The following is a 14,062-nucleotide window of genomic DNA, read 5'->3' as shown; positions in this document are numbered from 1 at the left end:
GGCCTGGGATTTAATTTTTTTTTATTCCCAATCTAGAACTGCTCTTGAACTGCAGCAGAAATTGAAGCAGCTGCTACAGAACCCAAACTAAGACAGGACAAGAAAACACACAGTCTAGAACCCACTGTTTTTTAAAGTTCCCTCCATGAAGCACTACAAAGAGAGTGACTCAGAATTAATAAATACTGTGAAACATTTGGTCTGTGCACTAAAACAAAGCTTGTACATGGTGAGGGGACCTGCTGCTAAGTCAGAAAGCTCATGAGATGGGCTGCCTAGTGGGAAAGAGAATATGGCACTTTGCCTTGCACCAGCCATTCCCAGAGCAAAGGAAAAAATATCAGAGATTAATCTGAGGCTCTGAGGGCTTTCACAGAGAAACCAATGACTGGATCTTCAGAAAAAGTAGTGGCAAGACCCAGCAACTGGAATCTGGCAAGAGCAAAATTCAGAGGAGATAGGATGAGCCAGGTTTCTGTAGGAAGGGTAGGTAGCTGGACCCTGTTATGCTCTCCTTATTATGTCTGAAAAGTGGCTGATGCCTTTTGAAGGCATGACATACATCTGCAAGGAAAAAAGACAATATTGGAAGGGACTTAAGCTTTGGTGTTGCTTGATTTTTTGAGTTCTTCCATGCTATTTTTGAATTCGTTGTGCAGCTATAACTCCACACAAGCTGGGGCTGAATGTTTGTGCAAGGATAAAAGCTTTCTTTGGCTTATTCATAATTATGTTTTCTATGAAAATTAGGTTTTCGCAGGGCTGCAGATTGGGTAAGCTCCAGCTGTTCTGCAGCAGTTCACCCTGAAGAAAAAAACCACACCAGTGAGTTATTACTAACTGCTGTGGGGTTTGCCCCTTGGGGTGTTCAATTGAGTTGCCTCTATGCTTTGCCAGGCTAGGGGAAGGACTGCTCTTGGGCAGCATTTTAACACCATTGTACAGAGGCCCACAGCACCAATGAGGAATCTGAGAGTCAGGACCAAATCCAAGAGATTACATCAAACCTCAGGTCCTCAATGATTGCAGACAGAGCTCAGTTGTTTAATGACTTATTTTCTCTGCACAGGACAGCTATCTGCGAGTTACACTTTTGGACAAGCAAGTGGTCTTTCACTTACAGAAGCTATACCCTGTGCCTCATGGTCTCACTGTCGTACCAGACCCAGGGTGGGGGAGCATGTGGTGGGATGTGTTAAGCAGGTGATCAAGCACACAAAAATTTCAAATAAATCCGCTAGGCAGCTGGAGAAAGAGGAGAAGTCCTGCTCAAAGTGCACCCTGGAGACCTTGGAAGTCACTTCAGGAAGTGACTGTTCATAGTGCAGGCAATGGTCTGGATTTGCTTGCAGACAGTGAACCAAGATCAGTACCAAAACAGTCAAGGTGGACCACTCATGGGACTTAAGCTCTGCTTGCACTGCCTGCAGAGGGCACATGCAGGGTCACTTAGGTGAGGTGCTGGATCCCACTCTGCTGTTCCATTTATTTTTCTCTTTTGCCTGCGTGTTGGGCTGTTCTGCTAATGTGAAATAGGAGGAACTCTGAATTCCTCATCACAGACTCAAATTAAGCCACCAAGAGGCATCATGCTGTCTCCATTAAACCCCTATCAGAGAACACTTTTGGAGGTCTTGGCTAAATTAAACTCCAACCTTGCAGCTCCATGTAAACTTTTGTTACAGCTGTGATCATGAGTTTGTGCTGGTTACACCATGTGAGCTCTTGAAAGCAACAGCACTTTTGGTGAGGAAGCATCCTGTCTTCCCCAGCTGACTCAGCCCAATGTGCTGCAGCAGCTCATCCCAGAGCCAAAGCACGCTCCAAGTTACTGCAGAGTGCTGCAGGCCTCCAAAATAGCCCTGACACACCATCTTAGGAAGAGGTCTGCTGCAAGCATGAGGACTCTCAGCTTTTCCTCTATATATCTTAACAAAAAGCATTAATACCACATGCTGGCATCAGCTTCTGCAGCCCTTCTCTTGCTAAGCCTGCTAATGCCAACCAACCTCCTTGATTTAAACCATCAAACCTGAGAGCAGGAAGGTCAAGAGAAACCCAGGGCTTTATAATCTGAAAGTAAACCCAACCCAGCTTGTTGGGGAGCAGCTCTTAGAAGCCCACAGCTCTTGGAGGGCAAAGCCTGTAGCAGCCCAGGCTAAAAGGGAGCTCTTGCTTTGCCTAACCAGCAGTGTGCTGTGGGTACCATCCCAACACAGCCCACTTGCAGTGTCTCAAACACTAGCAAAGGTTTTACAGCGAGCAGGTTGGATATTTTCTGTCTTAAAACACGTCCTTTATAATGGAAAATTACCTTTTCAATTAAAAATAGGCCCTTGGCCAATACTTTTCACCTCTTTTGAAATTTTCTGGGTTTGAGGTTTTTTTGTTTACTTTTTTTCTTCCATGTCACCAGAAAAAAAAAAGTATTAGAGTTTTCATATATTTGGAGTTCTGTTTCTTTTTCCTGCTCTTCTGATTCTCTTCTTTCCTTCTCACAATGAAACACTGGAGAATGACTCATGTCCCCATGTGGGAGTTTTAACAAAATGTCTCATTTTTATCCTTCTTTCTTTCCTGTTGTCACTCCTCCTTTCCTTCGAACTTCCCCGAGTCGCTGAGCGGCAGCATTGCAATCTGTCACACGGACAGACGAAGCACGGCTGCATCTCACTGCACTGTCAGCTGAGAGGGTCAGAAGGGGCAGATCACTTAACACTACACCTGTTTTATGAATAATAATACAGACAGTTTTGCTGGGTTCCTGGGAGGACGTTTTCCCACCAGGATAAACTCCATCTATTGAACAAATTCACGTCTTTAACTCGTTTGACTCTGGTTAGCTCAGTTGTAATGGGAAGCTCCAGCAGTGCCCATTTCAGCAGGGGAAACGCCAGGCAGACCTTTGAGGCAGGTTTTGTTAGAGTGTCTTGTGCTTTCCCTCTCAGCAAATTTTACTCATGGATTATAAATCTGAGGCTGAAAAATCTGTTTCCAGTGCAAAAATAGGAAGGGGAAAAAAGAAAAAAAAAAAGCCTGAGAACAGGATCCACAAAGTTTCAGAAAAATGAAAACCATCCATGGGCACACCAGGTTTGGGTCACCCCAAAATACTCCACCTGGGACAAAATGAAGCACTTTTGTTCTTCCCTCAGTGGCTGGACTAGCTCAGAAAAGAAAAAGCACATTGAAAAGAAAAAGCACATTAAAAAGACACTTTTAAAATTACTTCAACAATGCAAAGAGACCAAGAGTTTGGTTTTAAGATGGTAGAATGAAATGTTTTTGTTCAAAGCAGGAAGTTTCTCCAGGTCTTTCCTTAGCAGGAGCAAGAAGCAACAACATCTGTCTTGGCCACAGGACTGTGCCCATCAACACAAGCAGCAATATCCCAAGTGATGTTCCTGCCTTGATTTCCACTGCTCAAGGTCTTGGGAAGGTCCCACAGCCCCACCCCAAGCAAGACCTGTGACTGCAGCAAAAGCGGACACTGCTCTGCCAGCTCCAATCAGCGCCTCTCTCATATATTATTTGTTTTGTTGGCTTTTATTGAGAGTGAAAAAATAATTTAAAGCAATTATCTGTACAGGGGGCAGGGGAATGGTTAGCTGGTCGGAGAATCTGTGAACCCCCACGGCCAGGCCAGGGAGGGTTAGAGGGGGTGATTTACAGCTGTACAAAACCACAACAATCCCACCGAGGAGGAGTGGAGGGTGAAGGACATCTCTCGAGCTCTTGTAGGCCCAGAGCAGAGGGGTGGGAGGCTGTGCAGGGGCATGGGGGGGCCCAGGGTCTGTCCAGAGTGGAGCCAGACCCTCAAGTGACTTGCAGGGGTGTCTCCAGCATCTCCATGAGGAAGGTGTCGATGGGGGTGTCCCCAATTAGCTTGAAGAAGAAGAGGTGCTCCAGGCACTTCAGCCCGATGGACCGCAGCGCCGGCAGGCGCAGGAGGAGTTTGGCAAACCTGGAAGAGAGCAGAGTCAGAGGGATGCAGGAGGCACTGGACATCCTCTGCCACATGTTTCCAAGCCTGTGCCAGGGGCTTAGGAGACCAGAGCCTAAATACTCCCCAAAAATGCCTTAGGGAATTGTCAGTCTTAGATTCCCTTATGCTTTCAAAATAAGCGTTTCTGTCCACATGTGTAGAGAGAATACATCTCTTTTCAAAACAGAATTTAGCATTTTTTAAACTTAAAAAAAAGAAAGACAGAAATAAAATAAGAAGATACATCAAATACATTCAGATTCTCTCTCAAGACTTAAACTAGTGACTTACACCTCCATGGTGCCATTTATATCCTTCTTGAAACAGCCTTCAAAAATCCTCCGCCTCCAGAGAGGGTGCGCAACCCCCCAGCAGTGCCTCTGCCAGCCGCTGCCTCCTGTTCCGAAGCGCAGCTGCAAGGGGGTGCAGCAGGCAGCCTGTCTCCCCCTCCCCATGTCCCGCTTGCAGTGCTCTGCGATCACATCCAGAGCCAAAACCAGCAGAAGGTGCTGTGGGTGCATCGCTTGGCTGGTAGCGATGGGGACGGACCCGGCTGCCGGCGTTTCGAGAGCTGGGCCAGTAGAGGGCAGGATTGGACTGGAAAGCGAGAAAATTGCATCTCGCCAGCACCCCGAAGGCTCTGGTCCAGGAACAGGGCACCGAGAGGACAGGCCAGCCTGCTGGCGCTGAGCTACTGGGGCAGTTTTTGCTGGTGTTCTGCCCTTGCTTTGCTCTGGCTCAGACACCCCTGACTTCACTGGACCAGGCTGCCCAGAGAGGTTGTGGAGTCTCCTTCTCTGCAGACATTCAAAACCCGCCTGGACGCCTTCCTGTGTAACCTCATCTGGGTGTTCCTGCTCCGGCAGGGGGATTGGACTGGATGAGCTTTTGAGGTCTCTTCCAATCCCTAACGGTCTGGGATTCTGTAATTCTGTGACTCAGCCTTCTCTTTCCAAGGCGGGAATTGTGCTGCCCTAAAGCATCTGCCTTGCTTGGGGACACTCACCGCCCTGGCTGCTCGGGGTACTTCTGCTTTGTGTAGGCTTCCAGGGTGGCATAGACCTTCTCCCGCAGCGATTCCACTTCTGAGGGGCTCGACAAACCCTTGGCGTCTGGATGAGGGAGAGAATACAGATAGGGAAGAAATCACTGCAAAGAAGACCTTCCCCACTGTCAGCAGACTGACTGTGTGCATGGGTGGGAGAGGACTTGGGCTCTCTTTAGACATGCACACAAGGTCTGGGACAAATCTGTCTACAGTTCTGATCCTCACTGCCACAGCCCTCCTGCCTGTGATGTGCCCAGAGGGTGTGCATGTCACCTCGGACTGCCCCAGGCCTCCGACTTACCTGGGTTAAACAGGACAATGGCTCGCAGGCACCCCAGCTCTGACTTATCCATCTGCATGTCCTTCATTTTGGACACCAGCTCTGTCAAAACCCTGCATGTGGGGAACATGGGTGGGCAGACAATTAGAAACAGGTATGAGCAGCAAGGCTTGGGGACGAAAAGCCTCTGGGACAGGCATCGGGAACAGCCCCAATCCCTCCCTTGCAGGAGGGGGCAGTGTTGAGGGACAGCCACACCACACACTGCTCTTCTACATGTGCATCCACAGCATTCACGGACCTGAGCATCAAATTTGGTCCTGTGCTCACTTTGCTCAACTCATGCCCTCTGTGCTCTGTTAAGACTTCAGAGAACAATTCACATTCACTTGGGGAAAACCACTTGTTTTTTTTCTTCACACTTCACTGTGCGAAACATTGGCACTGCCCTTACACGTGCCACCTGTGGAAGAGTGGTAATACAGTGTCCTGCCAGGCAGGGAGCATGGTCAGTACGTGTGCTGTCATTATATGAGCAAGTTGGGGTTTAAGGCTTTGCCAGCTAAAGCTCTTGCCGATCAGTATTAGCTCTAGATCAAGTTACAGCAAATTCTTCGAAGGCAAAGAAGCATGTCACCCCCTGCACACCCAACCAAGGATCTGCTTTTGCACCTACAAATCCCCTTCCAAGTTTCTTTCACCCCATTCTTGGTTTTTAAGCCAGCTAAGTGTCCCCTCCTCATTCTAAGCTAGCTCTGCCCCAAATCACTATGGGTGTGCTCTAGTTCTCACTAAGGACATGTTTCTCATGCAGAAGGGACAGAGCCAGCCTATCCGCCACTGCTAGGGGATGACAGAAACCGTCCGTGTACCTGTCGAAGATGGAGCCCACACCAGCACTGTGAGCACTGCTGCGGTGCACATGCAAGCCTGTGGCCAGAAGGATGCCATCTTGCACCGACACGGAGCGATGGGAGAAGGAAGCAATGAGCAGTTCATTCCAGCCTGCAAGAGGAGGTGTGCGGGACACAAGAAGTTCAGCAAAAAACCAGTCCCCCGTGGAGCAGTCGAGCTGGTTTCTCCCTGCTGGCTTCAGACTCAGCCCACAGGAGAGACAGGAGCCCAGGTATAAACTGCGCCCCTGCCCACACGACAGGGGGTGGCAAACCCTGAGCATGAGCAAGGAAGGTGCAGAAAGAAACTCAAAGTGCCACAACCAAACACAGTGAGGGAGGAAAGATGCTGGGTTTTCCTCCTAAAAAAGCATTTTCCTTGCACCAGCAACTCCTTCACATAATTTTGCACATTATACACTGATGTGCCCTGCACATGGCAAGTTCTGCATTTATGGGAACTGCATTAACAAGACACACTTATTCACTCTCCCCGGCCCTCCTACGTGTCTGCATGAGGAGGGGGAACAAACAGCAGATCCCATGCACAGCCTCTGCCATCGTGGCTCAGGATGGGTTGCTCACCCTGTGACAGCAGGGATGGATCAGCTCAGGATCTCTCATTCCCCATCCAGCCTGGCTGGCACAGCACACGGCCCAGAGAAGGGATGGGGGCACCAGGAATAGCCCCAGAGGCCACAGGTGGAGGAACATTACCTGCCCGGAGGAGAATGACTTGGTCTTCCAGCGTCAGGTCGGAGAAGTGGGGGATTCGTTTGGCCCACTCAACAAGTGTGAAGAGCTGCTTGTCAGCTGCGTGGCATATGTTGGTGACAGGGTCATTTGTCTAATTAAGAGCAATATCACAAGGAAAAGAGCAGAGGACAAGAGAAGAATTTGTTAATGTAAAGTCTTTGATAATCACTGTCTGCACTGCACAGAGCATCAGATAAAGTTAAAAATACTCAGAGCCATAAATAAAATTATCAAATTGCCAATAATCTCAGCTCTGCACTGTCTGGAAGAGAAGGTATTTATTACTACTATCCCCAATACAACCTATCAAATCTGCTGGACTTGTTTGCTTGCTGTTCTTCGCAAAACCAGCCCTGCATGGCAGGCTGCAGTCCCTGCTCCCCAGGGTACATCTCAAAGCAGCCTCTGAATGGGCACCACAGCAGTAAACCTGCTATTTCCAGCTCCATTACAGTCTTGGTTACTGGAGCAGACAAGAAGTGTCCAGGGCTGTGCAACTGTGGAAGCCAGCACAGGGCTCAGACTCTCCAGCATTCAGCTATTGCCCTATCTACTCACTGAAACCAAAGGGAACTGGAAAAAAAAAAGAACCTAGAAAAATAGTGTATAGGCTGTTTTCTAGTTGTCACTCAGAGTAGCTTCAAAAGAAAAATTTTAGGCAGCGCTAAGCAAAAACCCCTTGCAAAATGCTAGACCTTCACATGGGGTTTGTTTCTTCAAATCGCACTTTGAAGGCTCTCATCTCAAGCTGCAAGTGATGCTCGTGTCCCTTACCGAGCTCTCTGTGTTCACGTCACTGTACGCCTCTGTCTTGGGTTCGACTGCCAGCTCAGCTTCCAGGATCCTCTCCACGGGCATGTCCTCACTGCCACCGCTTGTGGACTCGGCTTCATTCTCGCTCCGCTCCCTGCTCCTCTGCCTCTCCTCCTGCACAGCTGCAGGACAGAAGAGTGGCTCTTTACATCCAGGACAACACTTACCTGCTCGTGGCGGGTCCCCTTTCCTCTGGGAGGAGGGATGAGAAACCTCTTCAGGAGGGGAAGAACAGAAAATAAATTGACATTTCAGACATACATTCATTAAAATGGCTGCCCCCACTAAAGTCCAATAACTTTGGGGTTGCTGTAGACCAGTGGCCTCCTAATTTAACAAAAGGTTGTGATTTCCAAGGTATGAAGCTCTGGACTAAAGGAAAGAGGAGTTGATGCCTCCAGATGGCAGCCTGGACTCAGCTGTCACTAGATGCTAGAGGAGGCAGCAGGGACCCAGCACCCAGACACGGAGGTTTGCTGTGCTCACTGGGTGCTTCAGTCCCACCATGGCCAGAGCATCCAGCAGCAGGGCTGGATGGTCCCTCACCCACAGCTGGATCCACACGGGCTTACCCATCCTGGTCTAGCCCTGGTGTCACCTCTCCCTCCACCACCCCTCTTCCCACCCCTTCGCACTAGAAAGCAGTTCCTGGCACCTCAGAATGCCTTCACTCTCTTCTCCCATCTCTGTATGTTTTCCAAAATATCTGTTGGCTGGAGGAACAGGGTCACTGAAATTCTCTCCAGATCTCAGCAATTAACTCCAAGGGTGTGTGGAGGACAGGTCAGTGTAGGACGTGTGTACATGGTATACCAAGCCTTGTGCTCAGTAGAACTTGGTTTTGTTTGAGAAATCCCAAAGGAAAATAAGGAAATCCTGCTAAAGGGAAAAAAAAAAAGAGCGGGTGACCAGCAGGTGTCATCAGTTCAGCTCATTGCTGGGGAGAAATGTTCCAAGACCTTGGCAGCACCAGGTCAACGGTTGGACTCGATGATCTTAAAGGTGTTTTCCAACCTAAGTTATTCTATGGTTCTAGGCCACCAGCCATGCTACAGTCCTGCTTGCATCGCTCCCCTGCAGGAGCACGGCCAGGTGCCCAAACTGCCCTATAACCCCAAAGGGACAGGTAGGCAGCTGGCCTGGTCTCAAAGAACAGCTTGTATGGAGCTGTAGGCAGTTATACACCTGAAATGAAAGGTTCAGTTGAGGAGAAGCTTGGCTGTAAAGCTGGCCTCTGCCATGTAGACATTGGTGCTTCACTATTCAACAGCTTAATGGCTTCCCCCCCCATTAACTAAGCACCAGCCAGTCACAGTCAGATGAGTGGCAAAACCACCAAGGTCTAGGATAAAAAGTCCTTTAAGAGTGGGGACCTGTGGGGACACCAAGGAAGGGACCAGCTCAGCAAGCCCACAGCTCCCAGCAAGCCTGGAGGAGAATTTGATCCCCATTTTCTCAATTGGGTAAGTGCTGCTGGAAGAAGGGTGTGACAAGCTTTTAGGTCAGATACTTGGATCAAGAGATTTCTTTCCCATTTGACTTTATAGCTTTGCTATTTGCATGAAATAAGCCCTTGCATCAGCCTTGCCTTACCCTGGCTTGTGTTAGGGTGCTGCCAGGGGAAGGGCCAAACCACGGGAGGTTCCTCAGCACTGAGACTCATGACCACTTTGCAATGCTCAGCACTTCCCCACATTTCTCCCAGCTGGGAGGATGTGCTTGCCAGCACTGCCCAGCTGCTGGGGAACTAGCAGCACCCAAGGAGATGCCTCAGTAGGGCATCCAGCCTGGCACTAGTGAGGGAGGGCAACACGGGATATGCATATGTGCCAGTCAGCTGGGGGAAGCATTTGTCCTCTTTAGGCTAATGGACAGGAAGAAGCCAGGGAAATGTTTCTAAAGTTATAAAAAATCTTAGTGGAAGAAAGAGCATGCCAAAGAAATACCGGTCCCATCACACAGCCCGCAACCTCATCCAGGATTTCTTGTTCAAGCTGCAATCTGTCCCCAGTTCCTGCAGCTCGCAGAAAGCCCCTGAGATTATTGCAGCCAAACCCCCACAGAATCCACCAAGATCCTGGGGTTTCAGTTTTCACACTCTGCAATGGGAAGTTGCCTTGACACCCTTGTCCTCTGAACCACTTTGCACCCAGCTGGAAGGGAGAGCTGTGCCTGGGGTTAGGTTTTTGATTCAAGCTTGGCACTTCGCAGTCCCCCGCTGCCCTAAGTGGCTGAGGTTGAGTCAGTGCAAAATCCCCCTCAGTCCGACTGCCTCAGGTCAGATCCTTGCTCCAGATCAACAACTTGAGAAACCTGGGCCAGAAACACAGTCCTTTGAGGGTTGCAATGAGCACATGTGGAGTACAAGAGAGGCTGCATGAACTGCTCCATGCAGCACTAAAACACCAGAGGATGCAAGCTGTACTAGAGCTCACCTCCAAAGGTGAGGCAGAGATTAGACATTACAGAGAACTATAAAACAAAAGACAGAAGTAAATCATTCACCCTTATCTTCCAGTGCAAGAATTAGATGGTGACAAATGAAGTCAGCAAGCTGAAAAATCAAAAAGGAGGCTGCTCTTCACACAGGAGGCAAGCAGGCTGCAGGACTCCCCACTGCTGGGTGCTGTCCACAGCAGAGGTTTACAGGGGTCCAAGGGGTCCAGGCCATTAAGTGCCACTAACTAAAGGCAAACTTGGTTAAAATTGGTTAACAGGTTCAATAGTCACCAATATGTGTATTTAGGTGGGATGGGAAGAAAAATAGAGTGTAATAGCTTCCCCATCAGCCTCATTTCCTTTACAAAATGAGGTAAAAAGTGTCCTGAAGCTATTGGTGTGGGATTTTGGAATGCTCAAGTCTTGGAGGACCACCAAGAGCCAGATTTACCCTAATGAACGTGAGGAAAATTTCTATAAGCCCATTCCTTCCACCAGCCCACACATACCTTCCCTCTTCATCCCCATTGCGAGGCACTTCTGATAGCGGCAGTACTGGCAGCGGTTGCGTTGGCGCTTGTCTATGAGGCAGTCCTTGTTGTCACGGCAGGTGTAGATCAGGTCCTTCCGGATTGTCCTCTTAAAGAAGCCTTTGCAGCCCTCACAGCTGTACACCCCGTAGTGCTTCCCTGGGGAGGCAAGGGGAGGCCATCAGTGGGCAAGCAAGCATCTGCCCTTTCCTCCAGCGCAGAGGAGCTCAAACTAACCCCAAAGGTGAAAAAAACGGCTGTGAGGCATCACCTTAGCAGGCCTGATTTGGCTTTAAGGGCTTTTAGCAGGAATAGTGACCATCAGTAGTCAAATTATAGGACTGCTGCTTTCCTGTGACAAGGAGGGACTGCATCCCAGGGGAAGGATGTGGAGCAACATCTTAGCTGCAGTGCAAGTGCAGAAAAACCATAGGTAGCAAATGAGGTGCACTGACATGGAGGGGGTCTGCAAGGCACAGCCAGGATGTAGGTCTCTGGGGTAGGAGAGAGAACCCAGGCACAGCTAAAACTCAGCTAATACAAAGCACAGGTAAGTAAGAATACAGCAGTTTTCATGTACTTACCTTTGATAAACAGAGACAAAATGTAAAATGACATTATACACAAAGGAGAAGAGCATGGCTTTTAGCTTTGCTTTCTTTTGGGCACAGTGTAACTCATCTGCAAAACAGACAGCCTGCCTTTGGGTAAACCAGACCCCGCTACAAATCCTGTAATGCCAATATGGCCCCAGTGAGCCTCCACAGCGTTCACTCCTGCACAAATCTTGTTTCACAACATCAGGGGAGTTTTCGTTGCACAAAGCCCTTCCCAAGAAAGCCTCCTACCTGAGGACCTGTCCCCACAGATGGCACAGATGTGTTTGGCTAAGGATCCTGGGCTCGTAGATGGATAATTCATGTTCCCGATCCCTGGGAGACCCGGCAAGGGCTTGACGTCCTCTGAGCTACTGATATTGTTCAGGACGTTCAGCTGCAGAAGCAGAAACCACAAGACAGGTTAGAGGGTTGAGACTCATACCTCAATGAAATCACCCCCAAATTGAGCTGACCCCTCCCTTGCTGCCCCTGCTGGGCTCGTCCCACAAGCTTATCCCCAGCAACTCCATGGGGCTGCCATGGGCAGACAGACATCCTCTGGTGAATCCAGCTGGAGGGGTTTAAGCAGATGCCTGGTAGCAGATATTGCCTCTCACTCTGCCCTGATGCTGTAAACCAAAGCCAGGGCTAAGCAGAGCTGGAAAAGGGCAGGCAGCAACCCTCAGCTGCTCAGTTACAGCCCCAAAGCGACAGGGCTGGTGGGATCCTGCCTGCTTCATTACAGGATGCTGTTCACTGGCTGCTTGCAACCTCCAGCACTAACAGCTTAGTAAGGAAGAGCTTTGAAGCCTGGCGATTTGTTGCAATTAAACCTGCACTGCTGCATGACTGTGGGTGAGAAAGCTGTAAAGACATTAAAAAAAAAAATTCAGTGGGTTAGGTTCCCTCGCTCATGATACACAAATACGCATAAATGCATGAAAATGTGGACGTCTTGCTCACTCCCTGGGTTCCCAAACACTATCACAGGCTGGAGAACAGAGCAGATTTGGGGGGTAGGAGCTGGGGGGAGAAAAGAAAAAAAAAAGGAGCAAGCTGAGCATCTAAAATCAGCTGCAGTGAAATGCAGGCAAACAGCCCAGAGTCCCAGCTGAGATCCCTGGGAGCTGCTCATGGCTGCTGCAAGTTAAAGGTTACAAACTGACATCGATTAGAGACCAAAGCCTGATGTTGCCCAGGGCTTCATTTTATTGCTATTTGCTTTCGAGCTGTTGTCGGCAGGGCAGCGAGGATTAAGGGCCGTTGAGCAGGTCTTGTCAAAAGCTGTCTGGGCAGAGCAATGTCTCTCCAAAATCACCATCAAATCATCTTTCTTGTCGCCATGCTTTGAGGGCTGGGGATGCTTTCTTCATTGTTGAGCTTGTTTTTAATAGTTGCCCCAATTTATCAAGTGAATTTCTTCTTTCCAGCAAAAGGTCAGAAAGTAGGGACTGAAAACAAGGATTTGGATGAAAATCCAGCTACAGCCTTTTTTACAGTCTCCATAAGATCTAAACCACTAGATTTCAAGCATGTTATTGCAAGTTATCCGTTTGCTCAGAAAACCTGCTTGTTTCCCCATGAAAAAGTATATTTTCCACAGGGAATCTCAGCAAAGAACAAGAAGGGTAAATCTCATTGGCATTTTTTGTGATCTGTCATTAGAAAAACAAGAAGATGACACCTGTTTTCCACTCCTCTCACCCCTGTTCCTTCATTTTCAAAGTTTCAACCGTCTGATGACATTGAAAATACAAATAATCCAGCAAAAATTACCACATTAGGAGCCAGTTTGTTTTGCTGCATTGGAAAATAAAAGTGTAGAGGAAAAAACTACCCAGAGGCTCACTGTCCCCAGCAGAGACCCGGCCCAGGCAGTGGGCAGCTGTAAATCCTAATGCTTCAGAATCCAAACGTGGTCAGAGGAAGAGAGAAATCAACCCCTTCCTCAACACAAGTGTCCAGACACCTTTTTATACCCTGGAAACTTCTTCTTGGAAAGATGCTGAGCCAGGAGGAACTTTTTATGGTTTAAAATATTACTCCGAGCTCACCTTTTTTTTTCTCTCTGGCTGCACTTTGAGACAATAACAGGGAGAGAGGGTGTACATGGAGGGAGAAACAGGGCGGTTTTAGCCATCAGTGTCTTAGGAGCTTGACTCCTGCAGGTTAAGTGCAATCATGTATGATATCTGGGACAACCGCTTGAACCCAAATCCATTAGCGGCCTCCCTGCTGAATCCCCAAGGCCCAGCTGTCTCCTTGCATTAGTGGCAACACAAATGAAACCTGCTCCTCAGAGCTGGGAACTTGGCATGGTGCCTGGATTAGGGAAGCTGCTTCCTAGAGCATCTTCAACCCCAAAGGAGAGGCTTCCATGCAGCCAATGCTGCCACCAGCTCCATCACCACAAAGTACCTGCCCTGGATGCCACTGGCACAAACACTGTCACATCAACAGGGAATGGCTGGGTGGTATGAAGAGAGGAAGGATGGTCAGCACACCCATTGCAGACAGCCCAGACCCATGCAGGAGTTGAGGTTGCTGGTGAAAGTTAAGCCAAACCTACCAAATCAACCTATACTCCCTCAGAACTCTTCAGGGGCCTCCCCACACCATCCTCTCCCAGCCTTGGTGGCAGGCCCTAGGAAGAGCTTCAGACAGACCATGGAGTAGGAGTGGGGCATGGGGCAAAGGGGGCTCAGGGACCATCTCCTTG

At 49.0% G+C, this 14,062-nt stretch overlaps 1 protein-coding gene across 2 annotated transcripts in view; it reads right to left on the bottom strand.

Annotated features, from left to right (window-relative positions):
• Positions 1–3,536: 3,536 nt before the first annotated feature.
• Positions 3,537–14,062, bottom strand: part of RXRG (retinoid X receptor, gamma) — a 22,341-nt gene continuing 11,815 nt past the window's right edge. Inside the window, exons 3-10 of one of the 2 annotated variants that reach the window (XM_010180419.1) lie at positions 11,593–11,737; positions 10,724–10,903; positions 7,737–7,897; positions 6,924–7,053; positions 6,186–6,318; positions 5,335–5,426; positions 4,992–5,097; positions 3,537–3,964 (exon numbers count right to left, since the gene is read on the bottom strand). In XM_010180419.1, the coding sequence (XP_010178721.1) occupies positions 3,817–3,964; positions 4,992–5,097; positions 5,335–5,426; positions 6,186–6,318; positions 6,924–7,053; positions 7,737–7,897; positions 10,724–10,903; positions 11,593–11,737 (1,095 nt within the window). In that variant the 3' untranslated portion in view covers positions 3,537–3,816. The remainder of the gene's footprint in view (positions 3,965–4,991; positions 5,098–5,334; positions 5,427–6,185; positions 6,319–6,923; positions 7,054–7,736; positions 7,898–10,723; positions 10,904–11,592; positions 11,738–14,062) is intronic. The other variant, XM_010180421.1, reaches the window with a different exon arrangement.

This window comes from Mesitornis unicolor, unplaced genomic scaffold (assembly GCF_000695765.1).
Source record: "Mesitornis unicolor isolate BGI_N332 unplaced genomic scaffold, ASM69576v1 scaffold8743, whole genome shotgun sequence".
Lineage (NCBI taxonomy): Eukaryota > Metazoa > Chordata > Aves > Mesitornithiformes > Mesitornithidae > Mesitornis > Mesitornis unicolor.
Note: the sequence above shows the minus strand (reverse complement) of the source record. Positions and strands in the feature narration are given on the sequence as shown.